Genomic DNA, 18,914 nt, shown 5'->3' on the forward strand with positions numbered 1-18,914 from the left:
TGCCCTCACCAACAGGCTCACAGGCGTCTCTGATGGAGGCAGTTCTTCAATTTAGGTCCCCTCTCCTTTGTATCAAGTTGACCAAAAAACAGCATATACAAAACTGAAGGATACGTTAAACATATTTCAAACGTATACTGTTAAGTAAGGAAAACCATAGGACAGGTAAGGTGTTATATAAAGTGCACAGATTAAAATACAGATGGTTCTATGCTTGTTTGTGGATATGTGGGCAAGAAGCACACTAACCTCTTCAAGTGAATACTTTGGACGGGGCAGGAAGGTAATTTAAGCTAACACTGTTGGGAGTTTTTAAAGACTTACCTTATTTTAAATTATGTGAATGGGGGAGTGGGTTATGTGCACGAGGTGCAGGTGTCAACAAAGGCCAGAAGAGGGTGTCTAATCCCTTGGAGCTGCCTGATATGGGAGTTGGGATCCGAACCCTGGTCCTCTGTGAGAGCAAAGAATGCTCTTACCTGCTGAGCCATCTCTAAAACCCATGATGGTATTGGTTTTATTTGTTTTCCTTAAATAGTAATGTTTTAACTCTAGATACTTAATCTATAATAATAAAATTACTGTGAGGAGGGTAAGAGTGCTCATTGTACCATTTTTGTATTTTCTCAATTTTTAGTTTAAGTGTGAAATACCTTTTCACTCTAGACCCATTAAATTAATTTGTAAATAAACTCAAATTAGAAGCTTGGGTTAGAGACACTGGATGCTGTACCCACCACCTTGATCTACCTCTGCATACATGGGAAAAATTGGCAAGAGTATCTTGTGTGACGAATCAGAATTGGTGTGTGTTTACCGTTGGCAACCTGCAGGTGCTAAGTAAGCTTCTTGAACTGTGCCTTCAGAACACTCATCTTCAAAAAAGAAAAATAAACAGTGCAAAGAAGATAAAATTGAGTGACAATTTGAGAGTTATTAGAGTTCAGCAAGAAGAATTATATTAGGACTGAAAGCTCAGTGGTTAAGAGCACTGGCTGCTCTTGCGGAGGACCCAGGTTCAGTTCCTAACACCTACATGACAGCTTGCAGTCACCTATAACTCTAGATCCCTGGAATCCTACAGCCCCTCTGGTCTCTGCACACACTAGGCACACATGTAATACACATACACACACCAAGCATACATGCAAAAATGCACACACATGCCAGGCACACATGTAATTCACACAAGCACACACATCAGGAACACATGTAATGTGATGCATTTATCTAATTATTCTTTACTAATAAAAATTCGGGAGTCAGATATTGGGGTAAGAACCTGAATGATCACAGAAATGATGGAAAAGTGACCAGTGACCATCCAAAAAACCAAGACCCTCTCTAAGTCCTACCCTACTACTTCCTGTCTTTCTATCCTCAGTCCTCCAAAACCTCTTTGGTCAATTTTGGTCAGCTAGTAGCAAGCTCCACCCTGAGTCAAAATAAATTTTATTGTCGTTTTGGGAGCTTCAAAATATCACACAACAATAATGCACACATCAGGCATACATGTAATGCATACACACGTCAGACATACTTGTAATGCACACACACACCATGCACACATGTAACGCACACACATATCAGGCACACATGTAATATGCACATATCAGGCACACATGTAAATCTCATACACACACCAAAGCACACATAATATACATACCAGGCACACATGTAATGAACACACACCAGGGACACATGTAATTGTAATGTGAACACACACATGCAGACACATCAAATAAAAATAAATAAATCTTAAAAAATTAAAGTAATAGATCATAGTGATACACAAGGCATGAGGAGAATGAAACTCGGTTCTCTACTTCCCCACTTTTATTTCCAAGCAACAGAGGTACTTGAAGATGTTGGTTGAGTACAAAACAAGTCATTGTAATTCTTGGAGCATAGCAATACTAGTCTTTATATGCAAACTGCCTATGGATACATTCAGACATACCTGGGCACCAATACTGGGTCATCTACCATGACTCAAATAGGAGGGGTTTTTTACATGCTAATTTTGCTTTGCCCTCAGATTCACAAAGGTAATAAAAAATTTATTGAACTATAAATGGCCACCGCACTATATGGCATGCATATATTTTCTTAGTTAGCTTTCATCCCATCATTGTGGAGGAGACATTGGGCTGTATTTCCACTGTATTGGTAAGAGAATTGTTGCAGGATATTTGATCACACTGTGAACCCCGAGATTACATTATTTACTGGAAAACTTGTGTCTATTGTGGTGTGACTCAGCCCTAGAACACATCTTTTAATCCAAGAGCTTTCTGTTTATTGTAAACAGAATTAAATAAAATCAGCCATAGGTCAAGAGGCAAACAAGCAACCAGTTGACAAGATAAAACCATAGAGAGTAAGAGGGAGTCAGGAGAACAAACAGAGACAGAGACAGAGACAGAGAGATGCACAGGAAGTAGAAGGGAGGGGCATTGAGTTGGAGAAGTTTTATTTGAGATGAAAAGAAAGGTTCCTTTTTTTTTTTCAGGTACATCGGTGGAGGAGGAAAGTCAACCAGCTGCTTTCTCTGCCTCCCTGAGCTAGCAGGCTTTCTCCCCAGCATCTGGCTTTACTGGTAAAATTGAACAATTGAGATTTTGTTTAAAACAAAACAAAAAAACAGAGAACTAAAGGTCAGAGGTATGAAATGACTTGCCCAAGATCAGACTAAGGCTACAAATGGTGTTGCTGACCATTAGGATGTGTCTAATTACAACCCTAACACCCCTTCCACACATCAGCATCATTATCTGCCTGTGGGCGCTAATAGCTCTCATAATTAAGACATCTCTGGTGTTCAGAATATGTGTTTATTCTTATAAATAATCATGGCTAGGTAATAGGCTAGAATTTTTAAAGATAGTTACTTCTTTAAAATCTAGTTTTCACTCTGGAATGTTTTATTTAGATTGATTCTCTCTCTTTCTCTCTCTCTCTCTCTCTCTCTCTCTCTCTCTCTCTCTCTCTCTCTCTCTGTGTGTGTGTGTGTGTGTGTGTTTTGTGTGTGTGTGTGTGTGTGTGTGTGTTGTGTGCATGCAAGCTTGCTTGCAAGTGAATATAAAGGTTAGAGGACATCTTGCATAAATTTTTTCTTTCCTCCTACCCATGTGGGTCTTAGAGATCGAAGTCAGGTCAGCAGGTGTCTGGCAGCAAATGCCTTTACCCCTGAACCATCTTGTCAACTTTGAGATGCTTTTAATTGCTGCCATAATTTAAGGATAAATATTATACAATACTAAAATATTAGTAAGTTATCAAACTTGTATTTGGTAGTCAATAAAAATATTAATAGCTTTTATGTCTTATAAATATTTCATAGTTTGAGGCTTAATGAAAAGCAAAAAATCTATAACACAAGTAAATTCTAACTTTCATATTCAATATACAGTCACAGAACATCTATCACCTCAGTTTCAGAGGTATCAACATAAGCATTTTCTCTTCTCATTAATCTAAAATAGAAATATACACTATCTTAACTGCAATTTTACTCAATACTTGTATAATACTTTACTTTTTAGGGTACTCTGACATCTAGCGGAATGATTATAGCCATTCAAAACATATAAAATACACACTTTACTTTTTACTTTTTAAAAAACAATTAACATCCTAAGTAAAAGACTGATCACTTAACTGCTAATGATTTATGGTTTTTGGTTTGTTTGGTTGCTGCTGCTGCTGCTATTGCTTCTCTTCTTCTTCTTCTTCTTCTTCTTCTTCTTCTTCTTCTTCTTCTTCTTCATCTTCTTCTTCTTCTTCTTCTTCTCCTCCTCCTCCTCCTCCTCTCCCTCCTCCTCCTCTTTCTCCTCCTCCTCCTCCTTTTCTCCTGTTCCTGCTGCTCCTGCTGCTCCTGCTGCTCCTGCTGCTCCTGCTGCTCCTGCTGCTCCTGCTGCTCCTGCTTCTGTCACTGTGGCTTGAGCAGGGTCTCACTAAGTATGACCTGAAACTTTCTATGTACATCAGGCTGGTCTCAAACTCACAAAGATCCACCTTTGCCTCCCAAGTGTTGGGATTGAAGATCTACACCACCACACCCTATCCTATGAGATTTTTAATATTGTAGATTGTATATCAACTCAAGATAATCAATATAAAATATCATTTAAGATTTCTATATTCCAGCTGGGTGATGGTGGCTCATACCTTCAGGGCCAGTGTGGTCTACAGAACAAATTCCAGAACAGGCAGGGATACACTTGTCTCAAAAAAAATTCTATATCCCATCCCATTGATCTGAGAGACTGGCTAAGCCACGATAAATACAATGTGCATGGCCTCCAGGTAGGTAAAGATTTTGATCTTTGTCCTAAGACCAATGAAAAGACATTGATGGGTTGAAAGCAAAAGATTAACTTGATGAAATTTGGAAGGATTTCATAATTATGAAGTAATTGGTTGACTTTTGACAGACCATTTACTAATACTTATGAAATACTATTAACTTTTCTTGAAGCATATTAATTCTATAATAGTAATATTTGACCGGAAAGTTTGTACCTTTTAAAGGTTTAGTGGATAAGATGGAAGAAAGTTTATGACATCTGTGTGTGAGCAGACACTTGAATGGAGGCAATAGTGTTACAGAAAAGAGCAAAGAGACAGCAAGTGAGACCTTGAGAAATTTCCATTAAGGTTCCGAAAAATGAGGATGTAGGAAAAACACATGAGAGGTCCTACTTGAGAGGTAGAAGGAATATCGGAGGAACGTTCTATGGTGCAGGCAAAGCAAGAGAGATTCTAGAGGAATTGCAACACATAAAATTAACACGTCAAATATGTACTTGGTACATGGATGAAATTTCAATGCATGATGATGGCTGAGGAGAAAACAGTGGAGAAAAATCACTGCTAAAAGCAGTTCTTGTAAATAATGTGGAAGGAGCCACATTGAAGTGATCTGGGGTAAATGAAAATTAATAGACACTAAGGCAGTATTCGCTGATCATTCTAAAGTTTTGACCACTATGGAAGGAAGGAGGTAAACGGGGCAAAGCCATGGTGGTGAGTAGAGGCAGTATTTGTGGTTGTGGGAATGGAGGGAGATGCGATTAGAATCAAGAGATCCTGGTGTATATTTAAATGCTGGCAAGGATCCTGTGGAAAGGGGAAAACTGAAAATATGGATAAATATGCAAGTTCTGAGGTGGCAGAGGGAGAATTTGGGCCACTCACATAAGGACTGACGTCTGATGGGGAACAGAAGGAGAGGAGGAATGGCAGGATTAAGTGGAAGCGGGAAAGGATGCTTACCCCTTCCCAGGGAATAAACAGAGTGCTTCCTTATGCTGGGAGTCAGTGAAAACGGGTGCTGCACAAGTCCTGAGTCCTGATCCCTAGCATGTGTGCCAAAGCTAGGCATGTTCACTTGTATCTGTAACCCAGTACTGGGTGCTGAGACGGGGGAACCCTGGGGATCAATGAATCTTCCTCTGAGCTTGTCGTGCATGTGCATGGGCACATGTACACATGTACCCACACATACACGTGCACACACATGCATATGCCACACACGAAAAGTTAATTAATGAAATAAAAAGGAATGCTTGTTTATATCTTCCAGTACCATTGAACACTGCTGACTCAGTTTTACTCTCTATCAATAATGAAAATAATTTTAAAAAGCAATACAAGTTGGCAGAGAGAGGACAAAGGGAAGATAAATAAATACACGAGTTCCCATTATCTCATCTTTAATATAGTAACGAAATGAATATGTTTAAGATTAAAACAAGTAGCTTGGAAAAGAGAAGAAAGGAGATAGTGATGGGTGCAAAGAGACATACACCAGTATCCCAGCACTCAGGAACCTAAGCAGGAGGTTACAAGTTCGAGGCCAGCCTCGGCTAGAGAGACCCTGTCAAAAAAAAAAAAAAAAAAGGAAAAAGAAATAACTCATACAAAATAGCTCTGTATGTGTCTTCCCAGACCCATCCATTCCATTCTCTTACTCTGTTGCTCTCCTTCTCGTGTTTGGACCTGATTCACCCATGCTTCATCCATGTATACAGAAAGAGACTTTATAAAATATAAGATATAAAAGACTTTATAAAATATAAAAGAACTTAAATACTCAGAATTAGTCAACATTGGCATGTGTTAATGAACACAGTCAGTCCCTTTCATCATTGTTCATTTCTGTGCTGTTTAAATATTTTGATGCCATGCACTATATTCATTAAATCACTGAAGTATTTGCTTCAAAATCAAAAAATAAAAGCAAGAAATGTTATGCAAGTGTAAGCATGTACACACGCAAGAACGTGAGCGCACACCTATACACAGACAGAAGTTGAAACTACAAGCAGCGTAGAAAGACACAATAGAAGAATCTATGCTGCCCACCCTTCTACTCTTCAGTGTCCCCTTGCTGCCTTCCCAGAAGTAAGCATAGCACCTGGACAGTTCCTTCCTTCCTTTCCTTCTTTCCCTCTTCCTCTCTCCCACCCTCCCTCCCTCCCTTCTTTCCTTCCTTCCTTCCTCCTTTCCCTTCCCTTCCCTTCCTTCCTTCCTTCCTTCTTTCCTTTTTTCCTTCCTTCATTAAAGGAAACTGGTGAGGTGACTCAGTACCAGAATTCAGTTCTCAGTCCTCCAGTGTGGGTCACTGTCTGTAACTCCAGGGGATTTCTTCTAGCTTCTGAATGCAGTAGGCACACATGTGATCCATGGACAAACATACAGACAAGACACCCATATACTTTTTTAAGTCATTCTACACCATAACATACAGATACACTTGTCTGGTATTGTTCCTTAATAATATATAGCAAAATTCACACAAATAATTTAACTTTTTAGTTTTGTTTAAAATGGCATTAAATAGCAAATTTTAGAAATACTAACATGATTAGTATTAATCATGAGTCAAAAGATAGACGACAGAAGAAATTACAGTTTGCTCCAACATGTTTTAACAGAATCCCCTCCCCCTTTTCTCCTGTAAGTTTTGTTTTCTTTCAGTTGGGAATGAAATCCATGACCTTACATATACGCTTGGAAAATTCTACCCACTGGGCTACATCCTCATAATTTTCCACCCGATTCTTTCAAATTATAGAGCTGGCCTAAAACCTGCAGAGAAGTTCTGGGAGCATAAGACTCCTTTAGTTCTTGTTCAATGACAGCAGAGCAAATGCTAATAGCTGTTCTCTCCTTCTCCGCTAACACAAGCTCTATTTTGTCCAAGATGACAATATGTACTGTTAAAAATAAGAGCTACTATTCTCTCACAAATGCCCTTCGTTTTTTAACAGGGCACATTACATTTATTAGATTAAACTGCCATTGTGAGGGGCTAACTGGCCCAGTTCTAGCTAGTGATGTGAAAATCAAAGTTTACTAGCTGAGGAATAGAGAAATGCTTGACTTCAAATAGAGAAAGAACACTAAGCTGGTGTGAACTTTTGCCTTACCCTTCATCTGCTTATCGAGCTGAGACTATATGAGGTACTTAGAGGTTCCGAGGCATCTTGAGATGTCGTGATTAAAGTTACATGATAAGAATCGCAAAGCAGAACCCAGCATATACAGTGGTCCGGTCCCTGGCATAAGGGAAGGAGAGAGAAGAGAAGAGAGGGAAGAACAAGAATGAAAAAAACAGAAAGAGGACGATGAGTTTGAAACCATCCTCAGGTTCCTGAAGGCAGCCTGGGTTACACGATGCCCTGCCTCAGAAAACAGAAACGAAATTAGCTGAGTGTGGGGGCTCATGCCTTTATCCCAACACCAAGAATTGGAAGACTGAGGCCCTGCCACACAGTTCAGAACTCAAGAGTGAATGAACGCATAGCAGGGTAGGATCTGGGTTCCCCTATTGTCTCTCTGACACACGCTCACAGATCCTCCCAAAGCTTTGTTTCCTAAATGATTCTAAACATGTCTCAGACAATCACAAGCCATCACAGGGAATTGATCTCTTCACCACAGACTCAGGGCCTGGCAGGGAGTGAAGCAATAGCCGGGTAGGGGACAGTAAAGACAAAGGTCTCCACTCAAGCCACAGGTAGCCCTTGACACCCGGCCACATTCTGTAGTGTCGGTTCTATTTATGCTTAAAGAACTTTAGTCCAAGCTTTCCTGTCAGAGATACTCACTGAGGCTCCCTGGGAGAATCAGGGCGGGTGCACAGCAGCCCAGGAAGCTCCTGCTCTTGGAAGAACTTCCACTGATGCTATGATCACGGACTGGTCCCTAGTGACCTCCAGAGTCGCTGTTCCGAGAGCTTCAGGCAGGAGTTGCACCCCCTCCAAGGGTCGCTGTCCCCCCAACACACACACACCCCCGGACGCACTACAGCGACCCCACCCGGCGGTGAGTCCTCGGTCGCCCGCCAGGGGCCGCTGTTCCCCCGGACCAGTGCACTACAGAGACTCCGCCCGGCGGTGAGTCCTGGGCCGCCCGCCAGGGGTCGCTGTTCCCGCGAGAACCCCTGCCGAGGCCACGCCCCCGCGACCGGTTGTCTTCCGCCGCCCGGGAGGGAGCCGGCTCCACACTGCGGGACCGCGGGGCCGGGGCGGGTGTCCTCCCTGACGGACGCGACCTGCAGCCCGGCGGCGGCTGCTCGGCGACGCGCCAGGCCGGGCGGGCGCGCGCTCTCGCGTCGGGCTCGCCACACCCCCCGCCTCCCCCCGCCCCCAGAAACGACAGCTGCGCGGGGCTGGCGCCGCCTCCCGCCACCTCCCACGTCCGCCCCGCCGTCGCCCGGCGCCCCAGCCCCGCCGTCTCCGCGGCGTCCCCCGCCTCCCCGCTAGCCCAGCCGGCGGCTCTGTCCCGCCGCCGCCGCCGCCGTCGCCCGGCATGAACATCATGGATTTCAACGTGAAGAAGCTGGCGGCCGACGCGGGCACCTTCCTCAGTCGGGCCGTGCAGGTACGGCGGCGACGGTTGAGGACGGGGCGGTGGCGCCGGGGAGGCCGAGGGGGACGACGACGCCAACGACCCGGCCTGCTGCTGGGCGCGGCCTGGCGCCCCGGTCCCGCCGGTCGTTTCCGCTTCGCTCTGCCCAACCGCCGCTCGGCGCCGAGCGAGGCGAGCCCGGACGCGGCCCCGAGCGTCCGCCACCCCGGACACCTTGGGCTCACCCCGGGCCGGAGGCCTCGGTGCCCCGGCGGGCGAGCCAGGGCAGGCTGAGCACCTCTGCGCCACCCCCACCCTTCCCTTGGGTCGCCCTCGCCCTCCGGGCCGCGTCCAAGGAGGGAGTTTCCTTTTCCTGCCCTTCTGCCAGCTCTGTTCCCACCAGAGCTTAGCAGTCCGTGCGGGTAATGGAGATCGCCTGTCCCTGTCGGCGCCCCAACTTCACCAAGGACGCAGGAAACCTGGGATTAGGGGCGCCCTTACCCATTGCCCATTTGGCAGGGGTGAGAGGCGGGCAGGACTCGTGTTGTTGTGTCCGTGGTCACGTTGGTATTTTTCTGGCACCCTTGGAGGGGAAGAGTTCGCTGCGTCTCCTTATTCTGTAATCAAGGAAGAGAACTTGGGCAATAGGGAACTTGGGCTGATTTTTACAGTCAACACATGATGCAAACGCAGTTAAATCTATGAACAGATGTCAATTTCACAACACGGGTTATAAACAATCTGGTATTTGCGTTACTGACATAGGGTAGCAACAGCATTCTCTTCTGTAAGGAGAAAAGTAATGTCCCGTGTGCCAGAATTACACCGCACTATACGTCCCTTCTGTTACTTCATTTCTTGTATCTTTTACCCTAATTTTATTGACATCGTTGATGTCCTATTGAGATGTCCTTGGCAAAAGAATGAGAGAGGCCCCCAATTAATGACCGCCTATCTTATGAAAAATAGTGTGACGAGCAGTTTGCTGTACATTTAACATATTCGCTGCACCCTCTGTCACCTCGCCAGAGACGCAATAGTAACCTCCTTTGGATAAAAGGAAGCAGCCTCAGAGGTGTAAATAGCTTGCTTGACTTGTGTGGCTAGTTGTAAGCTGTTGCCCTCTGGCCTACTCCAGTACTAGAAGCTGATTTTTCTGAGTGAGCACTGCAGGCTTACGTGTAGACTAGCAACACGATGCGGCCCTAAAAGACCTTGAAGATCATTTGTTATCAACAGTGAGTAACTCGGACAGATGGGAGATTCTAATTCCATCTTGCTTTTGATTTCCTGAACCGATGATTGACAAGCTAGCTGCCATACTTTATCCTTTATCCTCCGTCCTTCCCAGATATGTATAGCGAAATAAATTTAAAGAAAAACATTTTTAGACTTAAGATCGACTCCACTAGAGAACAGAGTCCGGTATTTTTTTGTCTAGTGTTGCTTACCTGTATTCTGGATATTTAATGAAGAGTTGACATTTCAGAATGCCACAGCTTAATACAGTTGTTTCAGACACATAATGTATTCTTCTTCAACAGGGCACACTTATGAAATTCAATCTAAATTATTGAAAGACTCAGTTTTAAAAAAGTAAATCTAGAAAAACTTAAAAGCTGCACTTCCCAAATAAATTTTAATTGTTCGTTGTTTCAAGTGCTTTTTAAAAAGGTTTTTAAGTTGTATCCTAATATGTGAGCTGGCAAATAATTTTCAGTCTTATTCCAGCATATGTTCCATGCTTAGCTTCTGTATTAGGAACACCACTGACTAGCAGCTAATACAATCAACAAAGTGTTTCTCCTCATGAAACTTAGTCTCACAGAACGCAGACTAGAGCATAGCAGGTGATGGTAGTGAATAGTGTGCTAGGAGAGGTGATTGTCGAGTTGCAGCAGTGGGGGAATTCGGCATGCTATTCTCATAGGATGAGTACGAGACCTGAGTGAAGTATTGAGACACAGTATGTGGAGGTTTTGCTTGGCTTTTGTTTTGGAAGAAAGGTATTCCAGACAAAAGAAACAAGTTCAAAGACTCTGGGGCTCTAGGGATACTGGGGAGATCCCGTGGGAAAGAGCTGTGATCACACTGGCTGAGGGTGTTTGTGATTTAGTTGGCAGTCTTGACTGTCACATTAGCCCTGGAGTGTGAGAAAAAGATGTGTGAAAAAGGACCCCTTGGATTTTGGATTCAACCAATTTTTATTAAAAAGGGAAAATTTTAAATGGAGAAAGTCTCCTTTAGTATTAAGGTTCCTTTTATATTGTCTGTAACTATTAATGTCACGTGCTGAAATATTATGGTTAAACTTACAGTTTGGGGTTTGCTGTACAGTTGAGAGCAGATTAGCAGAACGGTGATAGTTATTGAAGATGAATTGTGGGTACAGGCTTACAAAGTTTCATTATACTGTTTCCACTATACGGTTAGGTTTTGTATGTTTGACACATTCCACAGTGTTTTTTAATTAAATTTTTAAGGAAAAGGGGGTGTTTCTAAAACAAAACATGAAACCTAGAATGCTGGCATAGTAGTTTACAACAAAACACTGGTTTTTATTTCAGCATTTAGTCAATAACCGAGTTACTTCTCTAAGCTGTGGTGATGCAGGTACAGTGCCAGTGCCAGCTTCATGCTAAGAATAGTTCTAAGAGCTGTGCCGATGAAGGTAGTGGGGAGCCAAGCCTTCTCTGTCTTCAGATCAACTACTATAGGTACTTTCATGTCACCCAGACATTTTTATTAGAAATTAAATTTCTTGCTTAAAAAAAAAAAAACATGAGTTCAAAACTATTCAAGTATATAAATAGGTAGATAAGTCTTGACTTAGAAAAATACTAGGATAGAATGTATAAGTGGCTGAGCGTTACTTACTCATCACAGTCCCTGCCTTAAAGCAGTGTCTAGAGAGAATCTGTGAATTAAACGTTTTATCTTCATGCTGGTTTTCTGTGCTACAGATGAAATAGTATGAAACACTGTGCATCAGATTATACTTTTTGAGAAGTTGGGCCCCCAAATGTAAGATCCTGGGAAATTATTATTTTTATAAGTTTGCATTTTGATAAACAGAAATATAACATTAGCAGTGTTACTGTGGATCTGCCCTAGCCCCTCCCACGTTTTTTTTAAATTCAAGATAGCATTTAAGCCATCCTTAATTTGGTAATTAACTGAGTGTCCTGTAAGAAGCAAAGATAGACCTACAGTGCTGCAAACAAGGAAGCCCAGGGTATGGTATATTTGAATTATGGGAGTAAAATGAAGATTACTAACTTCTTGAGGTCAGCATAAAATTATTCAATCCCAACTCTGACACCTCAGATAAAATGTTTAAATAACTCCAACTCTCAACTTATTCCTCACTAGAATTATTATCCCTATCCTGTAAGGTTTTTTTTTTAATGATACATACCTTAGTATCTGGAATTTTTGAACATAAACTGAGCCCTGACATTGGGAAATTCAGAAGCATGACAAAGATGCATTATCTTCATTGAGGGGGAAAAAAGTCATTGTAAAAATAAACTACGCATGGTTGCACATACCCCAATGCCTGAACTCAGGAAGGTAAGGCAGGAAAATCAAGTTGAAGGCCAGACTGGGTATATATGCATGATTGTCTGCCTCTCAATAATGATGATAATAGCAAATGTGTTAAAATTTTTGAAAAGCTAATAACAAAACTATGTTTACTGAAATATGAGGCATATATATGAGTATAGTAACGACAGAAAACTGAATGTGAATGTGGGGATGTTTGCAGGTTCTTCAGTGCCTGCTCATGTGGGCCTTCCTTCAGCGCTGTTTTCTAGCAAGTTTCCACATTCAGACTCCTAACAGTAATCCATGAGGAGGTTACTGTTACTGTCTTTGAGGGTTTGTTTTGTTCATTGTCTGCTCACTAAAGTAAAAGTTTTTATTTTTGTAGAGTCTCACTGTATATGAGTCACTGTTCGAGTTTGCTTTCTGTCGCTGTGATAAAGACATAATCAAAACCAACTCGGAAAGAAAGGGTTTATTAGTCTTAGAGTTCACAGTCCACCAGCAAGGGAAGCCAAGGCAGGAACCCACGGAAGAGACCAGGTCCACCTGCCTACAGATGATAGTGGGCTGGGTCCCCTACCTCAGGTTCACAAGAAAATGCCCCACAGACATGCCTACAGGCCAGTCTGATGGAGGGAGTTCCTCCTTTGGTTTTTTGTTTGTTTGTTTGTTTTGTTTTGTTTTGTTTTGACCGGGTATATGAAGTTGACAACCATGATTAGGTGTCACAGTTATATATTTATTTATAAGTTATATAAAGTTCGCTTTTTTCTTGTTTCTTTGAAGACTCTTAAGTCCATAGCAAATATATGACTTGTTAGAAATATCATCTTTGCTCTCTTATATTCTCACTATATTTTTAAGACCAAAATATAAAAAATAATAAGCCAACAGGCCTACTAGACTGAGATTATTAAGTATTTTTTCCCAAATAACTGACTTTCTAATCATTAGCTCTGAAATACTGTCCCAAACTTGCCTGAATCCTAACTTGTTTTGATAAATTCAGTGACAATTTCTTGAGTCACTGTCATAAACATGTTTTAATAGTTTCTAATCTGTACTGTAAATCTAGTGTTTCTAAACATGTTAGACAAAACTGAGATTTTGCATACTAGACAGGGAGGGGCTGTATTTTCCTCACCCTTAGATAATACGTTTCAGTTAGTTCTACCTTGTAACAGACCAAACTTACTAGAAGAGTACCTCACACAACCACTGACCTAATAGATAATGATGTTTAAATTCATGATGTTGACTTCTGTTATTAATCTGTTCTTTGAAAATCTAGTCTTAGTCACAACAGATTCTCTAAGGAAATTAATATTTGATACGTATAAACATGGCACGTAAGCTGCTCCTTCCTCACCGATGCCGTCTCTCTAAACTCCCCTCCCAGGCTGTACCTTGCTTCTTCCTCGGTGACGATGTCCCCGATTCTCCTGTTTTCTCCTCTTCAATAGCTGTTCCTCTCTACTTAGATTTATTACATCACTCAGAAAACAGCAGAGTCGTCTGGTTGGTTTTCTGTTGAGCATATGCTGATTGTTTAAGCTTTGTTTCTTCCCTACAAAAATGTTAGATTCTTAAGAACAGAAACTTTGCCTATTTTGTTGGAAACCTAAGTGCTTACCCTAGTGAGTACTAGTTAGTAACTAGCGTGTGTGTGTGTGTGTGTGTGTGTGTGTGTGTGTGTGATGTATATATATGTATATACATACATATAGAAGGAGAGAACCTATTGCTACAAGTTGCACTCTTGACTGCCACATATGTGCATATGCATGCGCATATACACTAAATAAAATGTAATTTTAACTTTTTAAGGAAAGACTAAATATTTGTTGAAGGAATGGATGGAATAAAGGAACAACTGGCATATATTTTAAAAGCTAAAAGAAGTTTTTCTTGATCATCTTTTAAAGATGTTCATCTAAGTGTGTTTCCTTTGTCTCTGTGCTTTCTGAGTTTTACCTCACCATTGGAGGTGAAGTTTTAACATGTAAAATTCTAATATATGCCTCTCCAAAAGATCTGCTGCTTAGAATCCCTAAAGTAAAGAATACCAGACTGCATCCTCAGAATGAGAGTGCAGTTTATATGGCTGACCTCAGCATCAGGGGCTTGCCATTATTGCTACGCAATTCTTAGTTACAGGGTACTGCCTGTGTCCAGTATATGGCAACTTTGGGGGTCTCAAGGAAGTAGTTGGTCTCTGGCCCTATATAGGCTCTTTAGTAAAGAATATGTGGACCCTTCAGCTAAGAGTGCTGATAATCCTTTGAAAGTATTTAGTAATAGTAAGGCCCAAGGATATGGATATAAGACTCAGAAAAATAAAGCAAAAGAAAGGATTGTAAGTGAGGGGAGAGAAAGGTAGACATTGTTTTATTAGCTAACCACTGGATTTTTCTACAGTAAAGGGCAAACACCATATATTCTAGAAGAGAGTTACAGATGATGTAGCACTTCAGATATCACATCTGGTGATTAGTTGAAAGTACCCAGAAGACTCCATATGAACAGAGACCTTTTTTCTCTTATTATATAGACACTGCTGCCTTTCCTTAGCCACCGTCACAGCCATATAATAAAAATGGGTATGTTGAATGTATCCAACCTCATTTTCTTACCTTTAAAGAGAACACCTCCACTTTGGGCCTGGAGAGATGGCCCAGTGGATAAGAATACATACTAACTGCTCTTGCAGACCGAGGACCTGAGTTCAGTTCCCAGCACCCATGTCTGATGGATGACAACTCCCTGTAATTCCAACTTCAGGGATCAGTTACCTCTTCTGGACTCTGGGCACCTACACTCATGTATGCACACACACATACACATATTTAAATTTGTTTTAAAAAATAAGTCTTATAAAAATACTTCTACTGTGTGAATAATGTAGCAAAATATAACCTATAAACACCTTGTTAGAACATACCCTGAAGAAACAAACCTAAGTGGTGTCTGCATAGGTCCCACAAATGTGTAGCTTGGGTATGATTCAACTTGTAAGTAATAAATAAGTCAAAATTTAAATATTTCAAATTTGAGTAGCAATTAGCAGGTTCTAAACAGATATTTTTTCTGTAGACAGTCTTTCTTAATCCTCAAAATGTTTATGATTTGGGAAGCTGAAAAAAGTCAAAAACCATTTTGAGCTACACAGTGAAACCCTATCTCAAAAAGATTATAATATGTTATATCACTTTTATAAGAAAGTTGCCTGTGTCAGTTAGCATACATATAGTCAGGATCTAAACTCAGATTTCACCAGTTCAAATCTCAGTATTGTTAGGAATGTTTATGTACCATGAAATTTAGAATTCACATCATGCATGTTAGCAGAAGACATAAAATAGTCATCATAAGTGCTGTAGTAAGGGTGATGGATTACCATAGGCATGCACACACACACAAAACTTTCATAAGTAATGGTTTACAGATAAGCCTGGAGTTTATTTGTTTATATGCTTAGGATTATTTGGATTTGAATTTGATTTTCACTTATTAACAATTTCCTAGCATATATTTGAGATGTGTTTATATATTTATATACTTATTTTAAATAATCACAGTTCACAGAAGAGAAGCTTGGCCAAGCAGAGAAGACGGAATTGGATGCTCACTTGGAAAACCTTCTTAGCAAAGCCGAATGTACCAAAATATGGACAGAAAAGATAATGAAACAGACTGAAGTGCTTTTGCAGCCAAATCCAAGTAAGATATTTGCTTCTTGTCCAGCCTACGTATTGCTGGTAAACGTTTTTAAGGTTGAAAGTAGAGTCTGTGTCTTTCAGGTCTATGGCTTTTCTATCAAGTGTGATTTGGATTAGGAAGAGATGGTGAAATTTTCTGTATACCTCCTAACAGGTTTACAGTAGCACTTTAGAGTCCTCACATTTTAAATCTCATATTTTCCCATAAGTTATTGCACTTAATTTTTGTACAATCGCCAAGTGTTTAGGATCACACAAGTCAATAGCCTTGCAAATAGGGTGTGCACTAATTCTTAGAAATGGGACTGCTAAGTGAGCCTCTTATGCAAAGTAGCTAACTAGAAGGGGAGCTTCACCTAGAAGCAAATATAGACAGCTCGTCTTTTTAAGGTACATTTTAAATATCAAAACTAAAGGGAAAAGCCTACAATGCCTGTTTTCCTTTCCCTATTGCTTTTGTGAACACATTGCAAAATTCCATAGCCTTACATTTCAAGCATTACAAAAATACTAATAATCGTATGCCATTGTAGTTAAACTGTAGTAACTTTTATAAAATAAGTATGGAAGCCTCGAATGAGGCTTCTTATCTTTGGTTATCAGGGACACAGTTCAATGTCTCTGCTCATTAAAGAACATTTAAGTTATATACAGCTATACTTTAAAATTTACTTCTAGTTCTTTTTCTACCCAGAGGTCCCACATACATAGAACAGTTTGTATGCGGTGTATTTTTCAGAATGGCAAGTAAGCCCATGACTGGCAAGCCGAGAACTGTAATACAGTGCCCAACTATCCTCCTTTTCATTGTTTCCTAGTAAGCCAGGTTGATTGTTTTGTGCTCTGATTATAAAATTCATGGGCTTAAAGTAACCTCTTATTTTCTCTGAAAGTCCTATAGGTTTTATAGTTTAAAGAAAATGCATAAGTGCATAACATTATAGCAGAATTGCCTGCATACTTTCAGATCTGGGGAATGACTTAATGAATGGAAGCAGTATTTACTAATTTACCACATATTTTATTTACTGAATCAAAATCAATTTAGACTTCACCTTTTAATTCTTGATCATATAACTCAAAAGCAATTGTAGCTGAAAATCACAATCAGAAACCTAAAACCTGGACAGCACTCATGGGTGTTCTTTCAAAATGATTCATCTTGGTTGTCAGCAAAGGTTTTGGGGTTTTGTTTTTTGTTTTTGTTTAGAAGTGGGGTCTCACTGTATAGCTCTGCTAACATGGAACTAACTAAGCAGATCAGGCTGGCCTTAAACTTACAGATAATCTCCTGCCTCTGCCTCCAGAGTTCTGAGACTATAGGCGTGAGCCTCTGTGCCTAACTAACAAAAGGTGTTTAAGTTCTGCTTTAAAATTCTTGTGGTTTTGCTGCAGACTCTGCCAAAAATCAAGGATTATTTTGACATTGTCTAATTAATATATTTTGTGTACTACAGACTAACCCTTTTTTGTGTTATAAATTTTATAACATTATTTTCACCAACTTGTATTTCCATTACTGTTTCAGGACCTTTTTCTTTAAAAAAAAGAAAAAGAAAGAAAGAAAGAAAGAAAGAAAGGAAGGAAGGAAGGAAGGAAGGAAGGAAGGAAGGAAGGAAGGAAGGGAAGGAAGGAAGGAAAACTTTTCACTGTCACTTAGGAAGACACCAAACATTCACTTCTGACTGCCACATGTCCCTGTGTGCATGCACGTGGGCACAAGTTTTAGGGATCACACTGTTGCTGGGTCTGAAGTTTAGACTCTGTGTCTGTATTTAGACTCTCTGTAAGAGAGAATTCATGCATGTTCATGATAAAACATGTCAGCTATGGCTTTTGTAGCTGACTAGCCCTGATTTTATTTAAGATGATGAACATAACTTTAGAGTAGATTAAAGGCAGCTTCACTGGATATTAAGTTTATAATTCTTCTTCTGAAACTTAAGATCTCAAAGAATACCCAAATAACAAGTTTAACTTGAGAATGTTTCTATACTAAGGTATATTACCAGGTTTCTGAACTATAAACTTTTAGAGATTATATAATAGTCAACATATAATTATATATTATTAAATTTAAAGATATATACTTGAATAAATGCTAATTTTATATTTTTAAGAAGTAGTAAGTGACTGGAGGGGAACAAACCTCTAAATAATTTTGCTTTTTTGAAATACTTGCTGATTGATTTAAAATTCTTTTCATTTGTTTTGGGTTTTGGGAAAAGGTCTTCTCTGTGTAATAGAGGCTGGCCATGAACTCCACCTCCCCAGTACTGGAGTTACAGGTCTGTCTTTTGAAACACTGGTATTTGTAACCTTTCTCCTAGATGCCAGGATAGAAGAATTTGTTTATGAGAAACTGGATAGAAAAGCCCCGAGTCGTGTAAACAACCCGGAGCTTCTGGGACAGTATATGATCGATGCCGGGACCGAGTTCGGCCCAGGGACAGCTTATGGTGAGTGGAACTGAGGGTTCTGTTTAAAGATGTGAGCATACAGTAGAGCCAATCTTAACTTTGTTTATTATGTTAAAATTCTGATGGAAAAATAGTTATTTAGAACATTCACATCTTAGATCTTTTAGATCTAAATGTTAAATGAAGTCATATTCTTACTAGCTTTCAATGCCTCTGTTATAGTAGAAATTGTTGTAATGTCTTACATTAAAACTTTGAGTGCTTATTGATATTAAAGCACTTCACATGCTAAGTGATCGGCCAGACCACATTGCTTGTAACTGCTGCAGTGTTAGCCCAGGTGTGTCAGTGGTCATCCTCTCTGGAT

General features: G+C 40.5%; 1 protein-coding gene across 3 annotated transcripts in view; it reads left to right on the forward strand.

Moving 5' to 3' along the window:
• Window positions 1–8,720: 8,720 nt before the first annotated feature.
• Sh3glb1 (SH3 domain containing GRB2 like, endophilin B1) overlaps window positions 8,721–18,914 on the forward strand; it is a 33,758-nt gene continuing 23,564 nt past the window's right edge. Inside the window, exons 1-3 of one of the 3 annotated variants that reach the window (XM_085677607.2) lie at window positions 8,721–8,892; window positions 15,987–16,128; window positions 18,458–18,586. In XM_085677607.2, coding sequence (XP_085533733.1) covers window positions 8,821–8,892; window positions 15,987–16,128; window positions 18,458–18,586 — 343 coding nt within the window. In that variant the 5' untranslated portion in view covers window positions 8,721–8,820. The remainder of the gene's footprint in view (window positions 8,893–15,986; window positions 16,129–18,457; window positions 18,587–18,914) is intronic. The other 2 variants (XM_085677608.2, XM_085677609.2) reach the window with 2 other exon arrangements.

The sequence above is a fragment of the Myodes glareolus genome, chromosome 17, assembly GCF_982192425.1.
Source record: "Myodes glareolus chromosome 17, mMyoGla1.1, whole genome shotgun sequence".
In the NCBI taxonomy this organism is placed as follows: Eukaryota; Metazoa; Chordata; class Mammalia; order Rodentia; family Cricetidae; genus Myodes; species Myodes glareolus.